The 23,184-nt window shown below is 43.1% G+C and overlaps 1 protein-coding gene across 1 annotated transcript; it reads right to left on the reverse strand.

The window, feature by feature from the left end:
- Positions 1–1,492: 1,492 nt before the first annotated feature.
- Positions 1,493–7,329, reverse strand: prok1 (prokineticin 1). Its single transcript, XM_036988917.2, has 3 exons — positions 6,778–7,329; positions 2,547–2,672; positions 1,493–2,026 (listed from the first exon to the last, which is right to left on the reverse strand). The coding sequence occupies exons 1-3, from the start codon at positions 6,850–6,852 to the stop codon at positions 1,907–1,909; spliced, it is 321 nt and encodes a 106-aa protein (XP_036844812.1). The 5' UTR covers positions 6,853–7,329; the 3' UTR covers positions 1,493–1,906.
- Positions 7,330–23,184: the final 15,855 nt, after the last annotated feature.

A 23,184-nucleotide genomic window follows, 5' to 3' on the forward strand; every position in this document is an offset into this window, starting at 1 on the left:
ACTAAACAAAAAAAACATGTAAAGTGTTGGTCCCATAAGCTGAAATAAAAGATCCCCAGAAATGTTCCATACCGTATGCACAAAAAAAACTGATTTCTCTCAAATTTTGTGCACAATTTTTTTTATACACATCCCAGTTAGTATTTCTCCTTTTCCAAGATAATCCATCCACCTGACAGGTGTGTCATATCAAGAAACAGAAACAGGATGCTCATTACACAGCAGTACTTTCTGCTGGGGAGAATAAAAGGCCATTCTAAAATGTGCAGTTTTGTCACACAACACAATGCCACAAGTTTTGAGGGAGCATACAATTGGCATGCTGACTGCAGGTATGTACACCAGAACTGTTGCCAGAGAATTGAATGCTAATTTCTCTACCATAAGCCACCTCCAATGTCGTTTTTGAGAATTTGGCAGTACGTTCAACCGTCCTCACAACCGCTGACCACGTGTAACCAGTCCAGCCCAGGACCTCCACATCTGGCTTCGTCTGAGACCAGCCACTCGGACAGCTGATGAAACTGAGGAGTATTCTGTCTGTAATAAAACTCATTCTGATTGGCTGGGCCTGGCTCCCCAGTGGGTGGGTCTATGCCCTCCCAGGCCCACCCAGGACCTAATTTATTTATTTGAAGTGTCTGATTTCGTTATATGAACTGTAACTCAGAAAAGTCATTGAAATTGTTGCATGTTGAGTTTATATTTTTCTCCAGTATATATAACTTACATAATTACTTACATAACAACAACAGACAACACACAGTGTAAGTACATATTTTTCACAGTGGTATGATACAGTGGTATGATACAGTGAGTTTAATTTGCAAAAATGTTGAACATAAATAAAAACATTACATTTGCATATGAATTAAACCGTATATTATTATGATTTACATCAAGCTTTTGACAGGCCTGTGTATTAAAACTATAGTCTGCAAATGGTACATACATAAAAAATTAAACATTTAGCTATGTATCTTTCTTGGCACAGTTTAGCATGTATATATTGTCTTGGCATGTCTTTGGTGGCCAGTGGGGCACAGTGAGGTGTATTTACAGATGTTATATTCTCATGAAATATAACAGTTCCTATAGTATATAGAACAAAGACTAAGTAGAGGGAAAAGAGTGAAGGTTGTGTGTGATTGAGGGACTAAGTAGAGGGAAAAGAGTGAAGGTTGTGTGTGATTGAGGGACTAAGTAGAGGGAAAAGAGTGAAGGTTGTGTGTGATTGAGGGACTAAGTAGAGGGAAAAGAGTGAAGGTCGTGTGTGATTGAGGGACTAAGTAGAGGGAAAAGAGTGAAGGTCGTGTGTGATTGAGGGACTAAGTAGAAGGAAAAGAGTGAAGGTCGTGTGTGATTGAGGGACTAAGTAGAGGGAAAAGAGTGAAGGTCGTGTGTGATTGAGGGACTAAGTAGAGGGAAAAGAGTGAAGGTCGTGTGTGATTAAGGGACTAAGTAGAGGGAAAAGAGTGAAGTTCGTGTGTGATTGAGGGACTAAGTAGAGGGAAAAGAGTGAAGGTCGTGTGTGATTGAGGGACTACGTAGAGGGAAAAGAGTGAAGGTCGTGTGTGATTGAGGGACTACGTAGAGGGAAAAGAGTGAAGGTCGTGTGTGATTGAGGGACTACGTAGAGGGAAAAGAGTGAAGGTCGTGTGTGATTGAGGGACTAAGTAGAGGGAAAAGAGTGAAGGTCGTGTGTGATTGAGGGACTAAGTAGAGGGAAAAGAGTGAAGGTCGTGTGTGATTGAGGGACTAAGTAGAGGGAAAAGAGTGAAGGTTGTGTGTGATTGAGGGACTAAGTAAAAGGGAAAAGAGTGAAGGTCGTGTGTTTGAATGTGCTGCTGTCATTGTTTCCCATCTTTCTCCTCTTCTTCTCTCTCCTCTTCTTCCTCCTCTGTCATCAAAAGTCTAGGTTTTTGAAGTCTTTGGTACACCTGTATGTGCTACCTGTGTAGCTGGTACAGACCAAATGAGGAAGACATGGACAGGTGTGATGCTGTCTTTTTCCTGGATAGGGCACCTGGAAGAAAAATACATGATCTACATTTGATTCAACTTCTCCCTTAGGATCCATTAAATCACATTGAGCCAACAGCTCTATGGGCTAAATGAACAGACTTGGCCAAACGCCACCAGAGATCATGGAACAATTCCAACGGGAAATGGAGAACCATTCAGTTGTCAATTCCCAGAGATAAACTTTGTGGAGTGAACTAACCCGGCTGGAGGCTGAGCCGATCTCCAGACGATCAAAGTGATGTATTACTTCCATTGGTTTGATTCATGATGAAAACATGTCAATAACTTCAGAAGTTATCATCCTAAGCAACAACTGCTGTATGTATGTTTGTGCATGTGTGTGTTTATGTGCACTTCTGTGTGTTTGTGTGTGTGCGTGCGCTTGTGTGTGTATACCGGAGTGTGTGAGTGTTTGTGCATGTGTGAGTGCGTGTGCCAGCCAGTACGTGCCATCAAGCATATGAATGTGTGTTTGCGTGTGTGTGTGTGTGTGTGCGCGTACGTGCGCGTGTGTTCCTCACCTTGTGACTGAAGGGGTGGCACTCGTCCCCCTCTTCCCCTCGTGGAATACACATCCGCAGTCCCCTAAGCCACAGGCTGACAGCACAGCATAGACCAAACCCACACTGAACATCTCTATCACACGCCTGACAGAGATGGGGAGAGAGAGAGAGAGAGAGAGAGAGAGAGATATATAGAGAGAGAGAAAGACAGGGAGAGGCAGAGAGAGAGAGAGAGAGAGAGAGAGAGAGAGAGAGAGAGAAAGAAAGTGGGGAAGAGAGAAAATGAGAAAGAAAGAGAAAGAGAGAAAGACAGGGAGAGGCAGAGAGAGAGAGAGAGAGGGAGAGACAGAGAGAGAGAGAGGGAGAGACAGAGAGAGAGAGAAAGAAAGTGGGGAAGAGAGAAAAAGGGAAAGAAAGAGAAAGAGAGAAAGACAGGGAGAGGCAGAGAGAGAGAGAGAGACAGAGAGAGAGAGAAAGAAAGTGGGGAAGAGAGAAAAAGAGAAAGACAGAAAGACAGAGAGAGGCAGAGAGAGAGAGAGAGATGACCATCACACATTTTTTACTCAGTTTGGTTGCAGGTTTTCTGTGTCGGTCTGGTGTTGTAGTAAAGCTCTGACTCTGACCACACATACCCACTGGAAACAGGAAACACATACCTACTGGAAACAGGAACAAATAGCCACTGGAAACAGGAACACATACCCACTGGAAACACATACCAACTGGAAACACATACCAAATGGAAACACATACCACTGGAAACACATACCCACTGGAAACACATACCCACTGGAAACACATACCCACTGGAAACAGGAAACACATACCCACTGGAAACAGGAAACACATACCCACTGGAAACAGGAAACACATACCCACTGGAAACAGGAAACACATACCCACTGGAAACACATACCCACTGGAAACACATACCCACTGGAAACAGGATTCACATACCCACTGGAAACAGGAAACACATACCCACTGGAAACAGGATTCACATACCCACTGGAAACACATACCCACTGGAAACAGGATTCACATACCCACTGGAAACAGGAAACACATACCCACTGGAAACAGGATTCACATACCCACTGGAAACAGGATTCACATACCCACTGGAAACACATACCCACTGGAAACAGGAAACACATACCCACTGGAAACAGGAAACACATACCCACTGGAAACAGGATTCACATACCCACTGGAAACAGGAAACACATACCCACTGGAAACAGGAAACACATACCCACTGGAAACAGGAAACACATACCCACTGGAAACAGGATTCACATACCCACTGGAAACAGGATTCACATACCCACTGGAAACAGGAAACACTTACCCACTGGAAACAGGATTCACATACGGACTGGAAACAGGATTCACATACAGACTGGAAACAGGATTCACATACAGACTGGAAACAGGATTCACATACAGACTGGAAACAGGAAACACATACAGACTGGAAACACATACAGACTGGAAACAGGAAACACATACCCACTGGAAACACATACCCACTGGAAACAGGATTCACATACCCACTGGAAACAGGAAACACATACCCACTGGAAACAGGATTCACATACCCACTGGAAACAGGATTCACATACCCACTGGAAACAGGATTCACATACGGACTGGAAACAGGATTCACATACAGACTGGAAACAGGAAACACATACCCACTGGAAACAGGAAACACATACCCACTGGAAACAGGATTCACATACCCACTGGAAACAGGAAACACATACCCACTGGAAACAGGATTCACATACCCACTGGAAACAGGATTCACATACCCACTGGAAACAGGAAACACTTACCCACTGGAAACAGGATTCACATACGGACTGGAAACAGGATTCACATACAGACTGGAAACAGGATTCACATACAGACTGGAAACAGGATTCACATACAGACTGGAAACAGGAAACACATACAGACTGGAAACACATACAGACTGGAAACAGGAAACTGGAACCAGGAAACACAGGATATTTTTGCAGAATTCTGCATGCAGAGTCTCAATTTGGTGTTTACTCTCTCTGTATCTGTCTCTCTCTCTACCTTCTAATGACCCCTACTCTCTGTCTCTCTCTATATTTGTCTCTCTCTCTCTACCTTCTAATGACCCCTACTCTCTGTCTCTCTCTATATTTGTCTCTCTCTCTCTACCTTCTAATGACCCCTACTCTCTCTGTATCTGTCTCTCTATACCTTCTAATGACCCCTACTTTCTCTATATCTGTCTCTCTCTCTATCTTCTAATGACCCCTACTCTCTCTCTACCTTCTAATGACCCCTATTCTCTCTATATCTGTCTCTCTCTACCTTCTAATGACCCATACTCTCTCTATATCTGTCTCTCTATACCTTCTAATGACCCCTACTCTCTCTATATTTGTCTCTCTATACCTTCTAATGACCCCTACTCTCTCTATATCTGTCTCTCTCTCTATACCTTCTAATGACCCCTACTCTCTCTGTATCTGTCTCTCTCAGTGGTGTAAATACCTAAGTAAAAATACTTTTTGGGGGTATCTGTACTTTACTATTTATATTTTTGACAACTTTTACTCCACTACACTCCTGAAGAAAATGATGTACTTTTTACTCCTTACATTTTCCATGACACCCACAAGTACTTAGTACATTATGAATAGTTAGCAGGACATGAAAATGGTCTAATTCACGCACTTATCAAGAGAACATCCCTGGTCATTCCTACTGCCTCTGATCTGGTGGACTCACTAAACAGAGAACATCCCTGGTCATTCCTACTGTCTCTGATCTGGTGGACTCACTAAACAGAGAACATCCCTGGTCATCCCTACTGTCTCTGATCTGGAGGACTCACTAAACAGAGAACATCCCTGGTCATTCCTACTGCCTCTGATCTGGCAGACTCACTAAACAGAGAACATCCCTGGTCATTCCTACTGCCTCTGATCTGGTGGACTCACTAAACAGAGAACATCCCTGGTCATTCCTACTGTCTCTGATCTGGCAGACTCAATAAACAGAGAACATCCCTGGTCATCCCTAATGCATCTGATCTGGCGGACTCACTAAACACAAATCATTTGTTTGTACATGATATCTGAGTGTTGAACGGTGCCCCTGGCTATCCGTCAATTAAAAAACAAGAAAATCGTGTTTTCTGGTTTGCTTAATATAAGACATTTTAAATTATTTATACTTTTACTTTTGATACTTAAGTATATTTAAAACCAAATACTTTTAGACTTTTACTCAAGTAGTATTTTACTAGGTGACTTTTACTCAAGTAGTATTTTACTAGGTGACTTTTACTCAAGTAGTATTTTACTAGGTGACTTTTACTCAAGTAGTATTTTACTAGGTGACTTTTACTCAAGTAGTATTTTACTAGGTGACTTTTACTCAAGTAGTATTTTACTAGGTGACTTTTACTCAAGTAGTATTTTACTAGGTGACTTTTACTTGAGTCATTTTCTTTTAAGGTTTCTTTCCTTTTACTCTGGTATGAAAATTGGGTTTTTCCACCGCTGGTCTCTCTCTCTACCTTCCAACTGTCTCTGTATCTGTCTCTCTCTACCTTCCAACTGTCACTTCTAATGACCCCTACTCTCTCTACCTTCCAACTGTCACTTCTAATGACCCCTACTCTCTCTACCTTCCAACTGTCACTTCTAATGACCCCTACTCTCTCTACCTTCCAACTGTCACTTCTAATGACCCCTACTCTCTCTACCTTCTAATGACCCCTACTCTCTCTACCTTCTAATGACCGCTACTCTCGCTGTATCTGTCTCTCTCTGTCTTCCAACTGTCACTTCTAATGACCCCTACTCTCTCTGCATCTCTGTCTCTACTTTCCAACTGTCACTTCTAATGACCCCTACTCTCTCTGCATTTCTCTCTCTACCTTCCAACTGTCACTTCTAATGACCGCTACTCTCTCTACCTTCTAATGACCCCTACTCTCTCTACCTTCTAATGACCCCTACTCTCTCTACCTTCTAATGATCGCTACTCTCGCTGTATCTGTCTCTCTCTGCCTTCCAACCGTCACTTCTAATGACCCCTACTCTCTCTGCATCTCTGTCTCTACCTTCCAACTGTCACTTCTAATGACCCCTACTCTCTCTGCATCTGTCTCTCTCTACTTTCAATCGTACGTTTCACAATGACAACTCTATTAGTTCAAATTTCCACACAGCTTATGAATGAAAGGTTTGTCACTCACCCCAGTGATGACAGCCCCCATGGACCAGTTGAAAGAAATCATTAAGATGGAGAGAAGCAGGACCCTGGTCCCCATGGCCGTAGCAGCAACAGTAGCACAGGATAGTGTAGGGTACCACTCTCTCCTCAACACAGTAATACTGTAGCCCCCTTCAGCGCAGTGGCTACTTTCTGTTGTCAGTCTCTATTCAACACAGCAATACTGTAGCCCCCTTCAGCGCAGTGGCTACTTTCTGTTGTCAGTCTCTATTCAACACAGCAATACTGTAGCCCCCTTCAGCGCAGTGGCTACTTTCTGTTGTCAGTCTCTATTCAACACAGCAATACTGTAGCCCCCTTCAGCGCAGTGGCTACTTTCTGTTGTCAGTCTCTACTCAACACAGCAATACTGTAGCCCCCTTCAGCGCAGTGGCTACTTTCTGTTGTCAGTCTCTATTCAACACAGCAATACTGTAGCCCCCTTCAGCGCAGTGGCTACTTTCTGTTGTCACTCTCTCCTTCTTGTGCTGTCCGTCTGACTCACTGTGCCTGGTGTCATGTCCAAGCTCTCTCTCTCTCTCTTTCATCCTCTCCCTCTCCCCTGACCCCCCATGTATGTATGTATGTATGTATGTATATAAAATGAAATACCTTATTTCTATAAATATTCAGACCCTTTGCTATGAGACTCAAAATTTCATTGATCATCCTTGAGATGTTTCTACAACTTGATTGGACATGATTTTGAAAGAAACACACACCTGTCTATATAAGGTCCCACATTCCACAGTGCATGTCAGAGCAAAATCCAAGCCATGACGTCGAAGGAATTGTCCGTAGAGTTCCAAGACAGGATTGTGTCGAGGCACAGATCTGAGGAAGGGTACCAAAATATTTCTGCAGCATCGAAGGTCCCCAAGAACACAGTGTTCTCCATCATTCTTAAATGGAAGAAGTTTGGAACCACCAAGACTATTCATAGATTTGGCCGCCCAGCCAAACTGAGCAAATCGGGGGAGAAGGGCCTTGGTCAGGGAGGTGACCAAGAACCTGATGGTCACTCTGCTAGAGCTCCAGAGTTCCTCTGTGGAGATGGGAAAACCTTCCAGAAGGACAACCATCTCTGCACCACTCCACCAATCAGACCTTTATGGTAGAGTGACCAGATGGAATCCACTCATCAGTAAAAGGCACATGGCAGCCCGCTTGGAGTTTACCAAAATGCACCTAAAGACTCTCAGACCATGAGAAACAATATTCTCTGGTCTGATGAAATCCAGATTGAACTCTTTCACCTGAATGCCAAGCATGGTGGTGGCAGCATCATGCTGTGGCAATGTTTTTCAGCGGCAGGGACTGAGAGACTAGTCAGGATCAAGGGAAAGATGAACGGAGCAAAGTACAGAGAGATCCTTGATGAAAACCTGCTCCATAGCACTGAAGACCTCAGACTGGGGTGAAGGTTCATCTTCCAACAGGACAATGTTGGAAGCACACAGTCAAGACAACGCAGGCAGGAATGGTTTTGGGACAAGTCTCTGAATGGGCTTAAGTGGCCCAAAAAGAGCCAAGACTTGAACCCAACCGAACATCTCTGGAGAGACCTGAAAATAGCTGTGCAGCAATGCTCTCCATGCAACCTGATAGACCTTGAGAGGATCTGCAGGAAGGAATGGGAGAAACTCCACAAATTCAGGTGTGCCAAGCTTGTAGCGTCATACCCAAGAAGACTCGAGGCTGTAATAGCTGCCAAAGGTGCTTCAACAAATTACTGAGTAAAAGGGTCTGAAAACGTATGTAAATGTGATATTTCCGTTTTTTAATTTTAACAAATTTGCCAAAATGTATAAAAACCTGTTTTTGATTCGTCATTATGGGGTATTGTGTGTAGATAGATGGGGGGGACGGGACAATTTAAACAAGTTTATAATAAGGCTGTAACGTAACAAAATGTGGAAAAATTAAAGGGGTCTGAATACTTTCCGAATGTACTGTATATACCTCTTCCTATTCCAAGTATAGCTCCGTATTCTGAGTAAGTGACCAGACCAACAGTGGTGACTGACTGACCAGCATGTCTGTTGAAAGGGCTTTATGAATACACACTAGTACAGTATGTCACGGGACTGAAAGACACCTGCTACCGGGACAAAACATTTATGGAAGTGAATAGGGAATTTCCACGTCGAAGGTATACATGTCATTCCACAGTAAATTATTATTATTATCATATATATATATATATATATATATATATATATATATATATATATATATATATATATGTATATATATATATATATATACATATACATATACATATATATATATATATATATATATATATATATATATATATATGTATATATATATATACATATACATATATATATATATATATATATATATATATATATATATATATATATATATATATATATCTATGCTATATGAGTTTTCTTATCTCTCTCAGATACTTCAAGACATTGTTTTGATATATTTTTGGACCAATCTGTTTTTCCATATATGAATCTGTTATTCGTTGTGTTTCTATGGGCTAATAGCAGTAAGACCAAATTCAATGTTTCATCAAATATATATATATATATTTTTTTTTACACCTATAGGGTTCCTAAAATCAAATAGTTAAATGATCCATGGTATGACCATCTTAAAACAATTCCATATGTTAGTTTAGGGTTGTAGAAACCCAGCCCAGGCTTTTGGACTGTAATGGGATTTATGTAACATCCTGGTCCCAAGGTGTCCATCTGTTTGTCTGGAGCGGAGACAGGACCATCCGTCATAGAAGACCCCAAAGTTATTGCCATAGAAATAGAATGTCATTGCAGCTCACACTTCCGGTCGGCCCATCGTCTCTTTCTAAGACGAGGCTTTCAGGTAAATCACTACATAATCGATCACAACTTTCTACTGAAAACAATGAGGCAGTTGCAAACCGTATTCTGTCTTTTTTTTATGGAGTAACTGCTCATAGAGAGAAACTGAGAAAAATGACTTCAAAGTTATTTTTTATTGTCCAGCCGAATGAGTTGTAGGCAGATCATTGGAGATGTGGTTATCTGTTGTCTTACTATGAGGTCATTTTTTAAAGTTCATATTTACCCTGACCAGTGACATGACCTTTGACCCCAAAAAGACAGTTACTGCCTTCTTGCTTGGTACAGCCACTGGAACACTTTTCCATGGCAATTATTATTATTATTATTTTTTGACAAACTTGTGTTAGAATATTTCATTGTATGTGGCTGTCAGTGTCATATAGTTTGATACTTGTATTAGCAAAGAACAATAAATAATATCAAAGTTTACCGTAGACACTGCAGCCCAAAGCTCAGTGAAACCAAGCGAAAAGGCAGTAACTGACGGGAGTAATGCCAGCGAATGCCTTTTTCCATGGTTTCACTTTAACTTCTTACAGTTACTGCAAACATGACCCCCCATTTTCTCCATAATACAACACAATTGAGTCATGATATTTGTACACATGATAAAGCATGTTTTTCAAGTATTATTATTTTATATTTTTAAATAACTCATTTTTTGACCAAATGTGCAGTTACTGCTCTTTCGCCCTATTAGGGCAGCATAGTGCACTAAATATAATAATAATAATACATTTAATTTGAATAGTGCTTTTCATTACAGAGTTACTTCAAAACTCTTGTCAAAAGTAGTACACTAGGGAGCTATTTGGGAAGCAGCCCAGGATCTCTAGACTAGACTGCCCTTTAAATGAGAAGCAGCCCAGGATCTCTAGACTAGACTGCCCTTTAAAATGGGAAGCAGCCCAGGATCTCTAGACTAGACTGCCCTTTAAATGAGAAGCAGCCCAGGATCTCTAGACTAGACTGCCCTTTAAATGAGAAGCAGCCCAGGATCTATAGACTAGACTGCCCTATAAATGAGAAGCAGCCCAGGAACTCTAGACTAGACTGCCCTTTAAAATGGGAAGCAGCCCAGGATCTCTAGACTAGACTGCCCTTTAAATGAGAAGCAGCCCAGGATCTCTAGACTAGACTGCCCTTTAAAATGGGAAGCAGCCCAGGATCTCTAGACTAGACTGCCCTTTAAATGAGAAGCAGCCCAGGATCTCTAGACTAGACTGCCCTTTAAAATGGGAAGCAGCCCAGGATCTCTAGACTAGACTGCCCTTTAAATGAGAAGCAGCCCAGGATCTCTCTATACTAAACTGCCCTTTAAATGGGATAGAGAGGTACAGTATAGCATGACAATATTGTGTGACACATATCATATACTAGTGTGATATTGTGTGCCCCATATCATATACTAGTGTGATATTGTGTGCCCCATATCATATACTAGTGTGATATTGTGTGCCCCATATCATATACTAGTGTGATATTGTGTGCCCCATATCATATACTAGTGTGATATTGTGTGCCCCATATCATATACTAGTGTGATATTGTGTGCCCCATATCATATACTAGTGTGATATTGTGTGCCCCATATCATATACTAGTGTGATATTGTGTGCCCCATATCATATACTAGTGTGATATTGTGTGACACATATCATATACTAGTGTGATGACTCATTGTGAGTTAAAGGTCAATCAAGGGACCGTCTGTGGACAGATATGTGCAGTACTGATTGATATACAGTAACTAATAGCAGTTAAGACACCTATTCCTTTTCACCAACTCCCTCTGGCCGTAAAGTGGACGAGGATGGATTATCTGTGTGTGTGGGCGGAGGGGGTGAAGAGGGGTGTGTGATGGTAATGGACAGGGAGGTGTCAATAGGATATGCAGGTTTCTGATTTAGGGATGAAGAGAGGGATGAGAGGAGAGGAAGTATACCCCATGGGTTAGTCAGCAACACATTACCCAGAATGCTGTGTAGCAGGTGATGGATTTCTCTGAAGGACTCCTGGCTACATAATTACATTCCCTTGTTTCTGCCGTGTCAGCAGAAGAGAAGCAGCAGGCCTCTGAGGACCGATAGGACAGAAATCATCCAGAACCCTGTCCTCCCTGACTTGGGCAAAGTACAGTCGTGGCCAAAAGTTTTGAGAATGACACAAATATTATTTTCCACAGTTTGCTGCTTCAGTGTCTTTAGATATTTTTGTCAGACGTTACTATGGAATACTGAAGCATAATTACAAGCATTTCATAAGTGTCAAAGGCTTTTATTGACAATTACATGAAATTGGTGCAAAGAGTCAATATTTGCAGTGTTGACCCTTCTTTTTCAAGACCTCTCCATTCTGCCCTGACATGCTGTCAATTAACTTCTGGGCCACACTGATGGCAGCCCATTCTTGCATAATCAATGCTTGGAGTTTGTCAGAATTTGTGTGTTTTTGTTTGTCCACCCACCTCTTGAGGATTGACCACAAGTTCTCAATAGGATTAAGGTCTGGGGAGTTTCCTGGCCATGGACCCAAAATGTCCATGTTTTGTTCCCTGTGCCACTTAGTTATCACTTTTGCCTTATGGCAAGGTGCTCCATCATGCTGGAAAAGACATCGTTTGTCACCAAACTGTTCCTGGGTGGTTGGGAGAAGTTGCTCTCAGAGGATGTGTTGGTACCATTCTCTATTCATGGCTGTGTTCTTAGGCAAAATTGTGAATGAGCCCACTCCCTTGGCTGAGAAGCAATCCCACACATGAATGGTCTCAGGATGCTTTACTGTTGGCATGACACAGGACTGATGGTAGCTTTCACCTTGTCTTCTCCGGACAAGCTTTTTTCCGGATTCCCCAAACAATCGGAAAGGGGATTCATCAGAGAAAATGACTTTACCCCAGTCCTCAGCAGTCCAATCCCTGTACCTTTTGCAGAAAATCAGTCTGTCCCTGATGTTTTTCCTGGAGAGAATTGGCTTCTTTGCTGCCCTTCTTGACACCAGGCCATCCTCCAAAAGTCTTCACCTCACTGTGCGTGCAGATGCACTCACACCTGCCTGCTGCCATTCCTGAGCAAGCTCTGTACTGGTGGTGCCCCGATCCTGCAGCTAAATCAACTTTAGGAGATGGTCCTGGCGCTTGCTGGACTTTCTTGGGCACCCTGAAGCCTTCTTCACAACATTTGAACCGCTCTCCTTGAAGTTCTTGATGATCCAATAAATGGTTGATTTAGGTGCAATCTTACTGGCAGCAAAATCCTTGCCTGTGAAGACCTTTTTGTGCAAAGCAATGATGACGGCATGTGTTTCCTTGCAGGTAACCATGGTTGACAGAGGAAGCACAATGATTCCAAGCACCACCCTCCTTTTGAAGCTTCCAATCTGTTATTCGAACTCAATCAGAATGACAGAGTGATCTCCAGCCTTGTCCTCGTCAACACTCACACCTGTGTTAACGAGAGAATCACTGACATGATGTCAGCTGGTCCTTTTGTGGCAGGGCTGAAATTCAGTGGAAATGTTTTTGGGGGGATTCAGTTCATTTGCATGGCAAAGAGGGACTTTGCAATTAATTGCAATTCATCTGATCACTCTTCTGTTACGGTTTTCTTCGGGTGAAAGAGAGTCGGACCAAAATGCAGCGTGGTTGATTCGATACATCTTTAATAAAGACAAAAACACGAACAATACAAAAACAATAAACGTAACGTGAAAACCTATACAGCCTATCTGGTGACAACAAACACAGAGACAGGAACAATCACCCACGAAACACTGAAAGAATATGGCTGCCTAAATATGGCTCCCAATCAGAGACAACGATAATCACCTGCCTCTAATTGAGAACCAATTCAGACAGCCATAGACTTACCTAGAAAACCCCACTAAGCCACAATCCCAATACCTACTAAAACCCCAAGACAAAACACACCACATAAATAAACCCATGTCACACCCTGGCCTGACCAAATTAATAAAGAAAACACAAAATACTTCGACCAGGGCGTGACACTTCATAACATTCTGGAGTTTATGCAAATTGCCATCATACAAACAGAGGCAGAAGACTTTGTGAAAATGTATATTTGTCATTCTCAAAACTTTTGGCCACGACTAGACACCTTTATGGGGAACAAAAATACAGCAATACGATGAGAGAAGACAAAATATGTCCACCTCTCCTATCAGAGTCATTAGTTCATTTATTTTATATATGTAGCTCGTTTTTGGTCACAGGTCCAGGAATGGTTGAAGACCTGGACCTTTACCTGGAGCGAACTCTGCAGATAGCACTTCTGGGTGATCTGAAAACTCAAAGTCAATTGATCAATAATATAATAATACTTTTAGCAAAAATGTTTATCTTTAATTTACAATCTGTAGAAACTATCAGAATAGAAATGTATCAGTACTTTTGTGAAACATCACAGCACAGTTGAAAAATATATAGGGGAGGGGTTGAATGGAGCTGAACGTTGGGACTAATAACAACAAGATAACAAATGTAAGACATACGGGGTCTGTAAAATGTTTATAGGTTCAGAACTTTTGTGAAATAGCACAGTTAAAAATATATGGCAAATAGAAATCAAACTGGATGGACATCAGAAATAGATGGGAGAGGTTGAGGAAGGCCAGGACTAAAAACAAACACAATACAACTATTGTAAAATAGATTGTGCCGATAAATTATATATAAACTCAGAAAAAAAAGAAACGTCCTCTCACTGTCAACTGCGTCTATTTTCAGCAAACTTAACATGAGTAAATATTTGTATGAACATAACAAGATTCAACAACTGAGACATAAACTGAACAAGTTCCACAGACATGTGACCAACAGAAATGGAATAATGTGTCCCTGAACATACGGGGGTCAAAATCAAAAGTAACAGTCAGTATCTGGTGTGGCCACCAGCTGCATTAAGTACTGCAGTGCATCTCCTCCTCATGGACTGCACCAGATTTGTCGGTTCTTGCTGTGAGATGTTACCCCACTCTTCCACCAAGGCACCTGCAAGTTCCCAGACATTTCTGGGGTTCATTAATTGTTTATGGTTCATTGAACAAGCATGGGAAACAGTGTTTAAACCCTTTACAATGAAGATCTGTGAAGTTATTTAAATTTAAATTTAAATAAATGTATTAATTAATTACATTTTTACGAATTGAAAGACAGGGTCCTGAAAAGGAATGTTTCTTTTTTTGCTGAGTATAGTATGTATTAGCTGGAAGTAGAAGCCTAAGTGTTGTTGTTTATTTGTTTTCTCCAATTAGGAGAGGGGTGGTAGGGTTTGCTGGAAATAATAAAGGAAAATATATATGAATATATGTATGTGTATTTGTTTGTATGTATGTATGTAAATATATACTGTATATTTACGCAAAAAACATATGGGGGATTGGAAATGATGCAGACAATTACATTGATGGAAGCTACATTCTACTCGCAGTAGTAAAGCTGATCTACCCCCTAAAAAAAAAGAGAGAGAGATATATTTTTTTGTACATACTTTATTGGCCCAATTGTTACCAACTTTCTGCCTAAATAGACATACCCAAAAGTAATTATTTTTCATGAGATGACCATAAACAATAACTAGTAATGCTGCATAGTTCTAGACAGGTCTGGAACTAACCTTTCTCGTAAGAAACGGTTATAATTGCAGAGGCTTACTCACTTTTAAGGACACAAGCTCAAGTAGACTTTTTGTAGATTTTTTTCATATTATGAAAAAGTGGGGCAATGGGGCTTGAAATGACTGAACTGCTTTCTAAATATAGTTACAATCAAATTATAAATGACTTACGATAAGATTTCACATTTCTTATAACTGTAAAATAAATTTGATCATAATTAGTGACAGTACAATATTGGCCCTATTTCATATTACTGATAAAAGAGACATTTCTCCTCAATGTCCACTGAGTGGCACTGACGCCATTCAAATGTTTGCCCTAACCCTAACCCTAAACCCAACCCTAACCCATAACCCTAACCCTAAACCTAACCCTAACCCCTAACCATAACCCTAAACCTAACCCTAACCATAACCCTAAACCTAAAAATTTAAGCAGAAAGTGATTTTGTCCTTCTGTGACAAGGAGAAAGTGGTCTTGTTTAAATTCTATGAAATTATTTAGTATTTTTTCATGTTGAGAGCTCTAAATCCGACCTGAGAATATCACAAGATTGCTGAATTCGCTAAACTGTCCCCTTTAATATGCCGCAGGCTGGGCTAGTCTGCGGGAGAGCAAATTGATTATTTGTCTGGATAGGCCAGAAAATGTGACACATCACCCCTATGCAAATGTGGAGTCTGAAACATGACACTTCAAGTCAGCTCTACTGAGAGAGTGGAAACAGAGAGCTGACAGATGGGTCTTTCTGACACTATAAGGCCCGGGACTCTACGATGTTCACAGAGAGCTTTGTACACCAAAATGTCACTCGGAACTGATCCAGAACCACCCAATAGTCCCCCGTATAGGGGACTTAACATCTAATTAAAAGCATAAACTTTACTTAATTTTAACGCACCTAGAAAGTTAGAACCAAGCACCCCTCCTCGTCCACTGTACATAGAACCCACCTGACGCCCCACACCCCTAAAAAGTCCCCCTAACAGTTCACCAGCTCCCAGCTCCCAAATACATGCTCCAGTGTGAGCGAGCCTGCACCAGCCCCAGCAGCCCAGCTCTGGGTTCCGTACACCCCGCCCCCTGAACCTCATGTTTCCTGGTCTTCCACACTGCCATTTTTGCCTGCCCCAACAAGTAATTTACTAGGCAGTCCCTTTGCCTTGTTGGCTACGCTCTACCTACTGTAGGACCTCTAACATTTAAGTCCAGTCACCCCCAACCCTCGGCCCACCCCGGACAGAAAACAACCCCACCAGCCTGGAACAAGAAAAAAACCTTGCATTGTCTCCTCCTCTCCACAGAACAGACCCACTGATGGATCAAGGTGCAACGTGTATCTGTTCGAAGCGATAGGCCTGTGAATAGTCCTCTCCTGTAGATCAGCAATACGCTTCTCTCTGGGAGGCTTATACAGGGAGCGCCAATATCCTCTCAGAGAAGAGCCCGGTCCCAATCTCCGCCAGCCACCCCGTTGCCCTCAGCCCGTGAAGATGGTATTTCTAAGCCACATTGGGGCGGTAGCGTAGCCTAGTGGTTAGAGCGAAAGGTTGCAAGGTTGAATCCCTGAGCTGGCAAGGTAAAAATCTGTCAGTTAAACCCACTGTTCCTAGGCCATCATTGAAAATAAGAATTTGTTCTTAACCGACTTGCCTAGTTAAATAAAGATAAAATAAAATAAATAAAATAAATTCACAGCCACCCCATTGCCTTCAGCCTATGCAGATGGTATTTCTGAGCCACAGTCACCCCTCAGCACATGCAGATGGTATTTCTGAGCCACAGTCACCCCTCAGCACATGCAGATGGTATTTCTGAGCCACAGTCACCCCTCAGCACATGCGGATGGTATTTCTGAGCCACAGTCACCCCTCAGCACATGCAGATGGTATTTCTGAGCCACAGTCACCCCTCAGCACATGCAGATGGTATTTCTGAGCCACAGTCACCCCTCATCACATGCAGATGGTATTTCTGAGCCACAGTCACCCCTCAGCACATGCAGATGGTATTTCTGAACCACAGTCACCCCTCAGCACATGCAGATGGTATTTCTGAACCACAGTCACCCCTCATCACATGCGGATGGTATTTCTGAGCCACAGTCACCCCTCAGCACATGCAGATGGTATTTCTGAGCCACAGTCACCCCTCAGCACATGCTGATGGTATTTATGAGCCACAGTCACTGCTCAGCACATGCAGATGGTATTTCTGAGCCACAGTCACCCCTCAGCACATGCAGATGGTATTTCTGAGCCACAGTCACCCCTCAGCACATGCAGATGGTATTTCTGAACCACCCACGTACAGAGTATTTTTGCTGGCTGTGCAAAAGGTCCCTAGCTCCGGGGTCTTGTACGTCACAATAATTACCTCACCCTGCTGGTTCTCCCCTGCAGCAGCAATGGTTCCTCCATTATCAATGCTTCTAGCTGTGAAACGTCTCTGTGCCCAACGCACAGCGAAGTAGAACGAAGTTATAGCTGACATATGGTCCTGCTCCAGATCCATCAGGAACAAGTGCCCGTCATATCCAAGGTCCCCTGCATTGTTGGTTAAGGGCTTGTAAGTAAACATTTCACGGTAAGATCTACACCTGTTGTATTTGGCGCATGTGACAAATACAATTTGATTTGATTTTGATTTTCTCTCCTCAGAACAGACCAAGAGTCTCTTCAGACCAACAGTCTCTTCAGCACACCCCCTTCTGGTACAGAAGTCTCTGTGCAGCTTATAGATGGAAAGCTGTCACTTTGGACCCAATGGGCATATACTTACCTAATTGTGCGTCGCCCCACGGACCTCCCGGTCGCGGCCGGTTACGACAGAGCCTGGGCGCGAACCCAGGGACTCTGATGGCACAGCTGCAGTACAGCGCCCTTAACCACTGTGCCACCCGGGAGGCCCCCGATTGTCCAGTGTTGACCAAAATCGATCCACCAGTAACCTCTGCAGTTGCTTGATGAGACTCTGTGGGCAATCCAACACCATCAGCCAGTGCCTGAGCATTGAAGCAACCAAGTTGTTAGTGACAAGGACCTTTACAAGGTCCAATATGCAGGAATCGATCAACCATTTCCTGGTTGCTAACATTCTAACAGTTTGTCTAATGTCAATTTATGTGGCAAAACAAGCAGTCATTGTGTAGAGAATCCTTGTACCATCTAAACCGCTGTGAAATATATTTTCCAGAACCCAAAATATTGTGTTGTCAGGTGTTTGAAGCTGGTGTACAAAACCCAAAATGAAAATATGCAAAACTGAAACTTAAAAACGGGAAGCATAGGATTAGCGCACATAGAACAGATATACCACTTCTTAGACTTGATTTCATTGAGAAGGACGGATCTATAACTTACATTTCTATGTGAATTTGGTCGGGTCGCCCCAAAAAAAGTCACATATTGCAGCTTTAACTAAAAGACATCAGTGGCAACAACCATTTAGACAACTTAGCTGTAACCTTGTCCACCAGACCCGCCCAGTGTCTCTCTTAAACTCTGAAGTCCCCAAGAACACCCCCAAAGAACTCCCTACTCTGCCCCACTGTAACCCCCCCCCCCCCAGAAAGACTAGGAGACCCTTCTCTGGCCCATCCCCATAAATCAGACCCTCATTCTGCTCCCAGTTCACCTTAGCTGATGCCAGTATATGCCCAGTGAAACCTGGAGCGGCAATCCTGTTACAGCTCCAATTACAGACATAAAACCTACATAGCCTCGCTGCACTAAGCCTCTTGCCTGGCTACCCAGACTTCTTGCTCCAGCCAAAATAACTCTAGTAGACAGTTTAATGAGAGCGGCTGAAGAATCCATACCAAACTCTAAATCATTCAGAAAGGGCAAGGCTGTCCCCCGGTGGTCAAGTGAGTGCCATACAGTTGTCAAGGAGAGAAACCGAGCCTTTAAAGCCTTAAAATAACTCAAATAGGTTCACAGAGCTGATTGAGCATCAAGGAAAAAGAGTAATAGCAAGAATAATCAAATGGTCAAACAGACTTATTGGAGAAAGTACTGTGACATCACACTTATTGGAGAAGGTACTGTGACATCACACTTATTGGAGAAAGTACTGTGACATCACACTTATTTGAGAAAGTACTGTGACATCACACTTATTGGAGAAAGTACTGTGACATCACAGTTATTGGAGAAAGTACTGTGACATCACAGTTATTGGAGAAAGTACTGTGACATCACACTTATTGGAGAAAGTACTGTGACATCACACTTATTGGAGAAGGTACTGTGACATCACACTTATTGGAGAAGGTACTGTGACATCACACTTATTGGAGAAAGTACTGTGACATCACACTTATTGGAGAAAGTACTGTGACATCACACTTATTGGAGAAAGTACTGTGACATCACACTTATTGGAGAAAGTACTGTGACATCACACTTATTGGAGAAAGTACTGTGACATCACACTTATTGGAGAAGGTACTGTGACATCACACTTATTGGAGAAAGTACTGTGACATCACACTTATTGGAGAAGGTACTGTGACATCACACTTATTGGAGAAGGCACTGTGACATCACACTTATTGGAGAAAGTACTGTGACATCACACTTAATGGAGAAAGTTCTGTGACGTCAATGGCCAGGAGACAAACATAAAGGGACAGGTTGGGAATGATCAAGAAAATGAATGGCATCAATAGAAGACGGGCCATCCCGGGCACTAAAATCTGACGAAAAGACTGCAATGCACAGATGAGGAGCAATCAGACATGTTAGTGGAGGCCTTTGCAGGTATCCACAGCACTGCATCCCTAAGCCCAGAACTAAGCTAAGAAGCAGGGAGACCATGCTGGAGACGAACTGAACTACACACCAGAGGAGGATCTCAGAGTTAAAACACCAATCCTTTTGGATGCAGAATGCTCTTTGGCTGAGATAACGAAGGCGAGTAAAAGCAGCTGGCTGACACAATATGCTATGAAATGTTTCCCGAGACCTATCAGACAATTGCATACAAATAATTCTCAATAAAATTAAAAAAAAAAAAACTGATTATGAGAAACAGTATTATTACCCAAAGCCCTGGAAACACGCTCTAGCAGTCCCCATAGCTAAACCAGGAAAAGAACCAGGATCTATCTCTCAACTCAAACACATATCAAGGAATGGAATGTATAGTCACAGACAGACTCTTGTATGTAACTAGATCGGACAATACAGGTCCGGATCGGTTCTACTCTCACAACCAGTCGTGAAGTGGAGAATGGGACCGCCCAGGGAAGAGTGTGATCAACTGACATTTTCAACCTCTCCCTGATCGAGTCTGTGATACCCACATGTTTCAAGCAGAACACCATAGTACCTGTCCCCAAGAATGTGAAGGTAACTTGCCTAAATGACTACCACCCGTAGCACTCACGTCTGTAGCCATGAAGTGCTTTGAAAGGCTGGTCATGGCTCACATCAATACCATCATCCAGTTAATCCTAGATCCACTCCAATTCGCATACTGCACCAACAGATCCACGATTGACACAATCTCACTGCCCTATCCCACCTGGACAAAAGGAACACCTATGTGAGAATGCTGTTCATTGACGACAGCTCAGCGTTCAACAACATAGTGCTCACAAAGGACCCTGGGACTAAACACCTCCCTCTGCAACTGGATCCTGGACTTCCTGACGGGCCGCTCCCAGGTGGTAAGGGTAGGTATCAACACATCTGCCATTCTGATCCTCAACATGGGGGCCCCTCAGGGGTGCGTCCTTAGTCTTCTCCTGTACTCCCTGTTCACCCATGACTGTGTGGCCAAGCTTGACTCCAACACCCTCATTAGGTTTGCAGAACAGTGGTAGGCCTGGTCATCAACAACGATGAGACAGCCTATAGGGAGGAGGTCAGAGACCTGTCAGTGTGGTGCCAGGACAACAACCTCTCCATCAATGTAAGCAAGACAAAGGAGCTGGTCGTGGACTACAGGGAAAGGAGGGCCGAACAGGCCACCATTAACATTGACGGTTGGCCTCCAGAGTGGCACAGTGGTCTAAGGCACTGCATCACAGTTGCTAGCTGTGCCACTAGAGATCCTGGTTTGAGTCCAGGCTCTGTCGCAGCCGGCCGTGACCGGGAGACCCATGGGGCAGTGCACAATTGGCCCAGCGTCGTCTGGGTTAGGTGAGGGTTTGGCCAGCAGGGATGTCCTTGTCCCATCGCGCACTAGCGACTCCTGTTTTGCGGGCCAGGTGCATGCACGCTGACACAGTCACCAGGTGTACGGGGTTTCCTCCGACACGTTGGTGTGGCTGGTTTCTGGGTTAAGCGGGCGTTGTGTCAAGAAGCAGTGGGTTGTGTTTTGGAGGACGCATGGCTCTCGACCTTCTCCTCTCCCGAGTCCGTAAGGGAGTTGCAGTGTTGAGACAAGACTGTCTCAGAGAGAACAGTCTATAACTTGGGTGACTGGAGTCCGACAATTTTTTGGGCCTTCCTCTGACACTGCCTGGTAAATAGATCCTGGATGGCAGGGAGCTTGGCCCCAGTGATGTACTGGGCAATACGCATTACCCTCTGTAGCGCATTGTAGTCGGATGCCAAGCAATTGGATACCACGACAAATGGGGAGAATAAGGGGTAAAAGTAAATATATATATATACTGTATGTGAAGAATGCAACAAAGATGCAGAATCATCTGGCCAAGTGCATAAAGTTCCCTCAGCGCTCAACAAGCAACCTCTGTCAAATGTCCCTCTACTTCTATTCGAGGTGAAAATGTTGGATCAGACACCTTATCGATAGCAACAGCTCATGGTCCTACTGGAATCATATGTCCTTTTGACTCAATGGAGGAACGTAGTCAGATAAATGCTGATGAATGTCTTGCTTGAGCTGTGTATGCAACTGATTCCCCTCTGATGCTCACAGGCAATGTGTATAGGAAGAGATTTCTGAATGTTCTTCGCCCAGCATACACCCCTCCAACCAGACATGCTTTATCTACTCATTTGCTGGATGCAGAGTTCAGAGTTCAAGTGAAGGTCAAGCAAATCATAGAGAAAGTAGACTGTATTGCAATCATCTCTGATGGGTGGTCGAATGTTCGTGGGCAAGGAATAATTAACTACATCATCTCCACCACTCAACCAGTATTCTACAAGAGCACAGACACAAGGGACAACAGACACACTGGTCTCTACATTGCAGATGAGCTGAAGGAAGTCATAAATGACCTTGGACCACAGAGGGCATTTGCACTGGTGACAGACGATGCTGCAAACATGGCTGCTTGGTCTAAAGTGGAGTCCTACCCTCACATCACACCCATTGGCTGTGCTGCTCATGCATTGAATCTGCTCCTCAAGGACACCATGACACTGAAAACAATAGATACAATCTACAAGAGAGCCAAGGAAATGGTTAGGTATGTGAAGGGTCATCAAGTTATATCAGCAATCTGCCTCACCAAGCAAAGTGAGAAGAAAAAGAGCACCACATTGAAGCTGCCCAGCAACACCCGTTGGGGTGGTGTCGTCATCATGTTTGACAGTCTCCTGGAGGGGAAGGAGTCTCTCCAATAAATGGCCTTATCATAGTCTGCTGATATGGACAGCCCCATCAAGAGGATCCTCCTGGATGATGTATTTTGGGAGAAAGTGGTAAGCAGCCTGAAACTCCTGAAACCTATAGCAGTAGCCATTGCACGGATTGAGGGAGACAATGCCATCCTGTCTGATGTTCAGACTCTACTTGCAGATGTAAGAGAAGAAATACGTACTGCCCTGCCCACTTCACTGTTGATCCAAGCTGAAGACTTATGCCTGTTGGACTAGTAACCGAAAGGTTGCAAGATCGAATCCCCTAGCTGACAAAGTCAAAATCTGTTGTTCTGCCCCTGAACAAGGCAGTTAACCCACTGTTCC

Source organism: Oncorhynchus mykiss, chromosome 9 (assembly GCF_057628025.1).
Source record: "Oncorhynchus mykiss isolate SJ-2025 chromosome 9, ASM5762802v1, whole genome shotgun sequence".
NCBI lineage: Eukaryota > Metazoa > Chordata > Actinopteri > Salmoniformes > Salmonidae > Oncorhynchus > Oncorhynchus mykiss.

Coding starts and splice junctions, on each gene's coding strand:
- prok1 (XM_036988917.2), bottom strand. CDS start 6,852: ATGGGGACCAGGGTCCTGCTTCTCTCCATCTTAATGATTTCTTTCAAC. Junction 2,673..6,777: donor TGGGGGCTGTCATCACTGGG/GTGAGTGACAAA, acceptor CATCTCTGTCAG/GCGTGTGATAGAGATGTTCA. Junction 2,027..2,546: donor GCCACCCCTTCAGTCACAAG/GTGAGGAACACA, acceptor TTTTTCTTCCAG/GTGCCCTATCCAGGAAAAAG.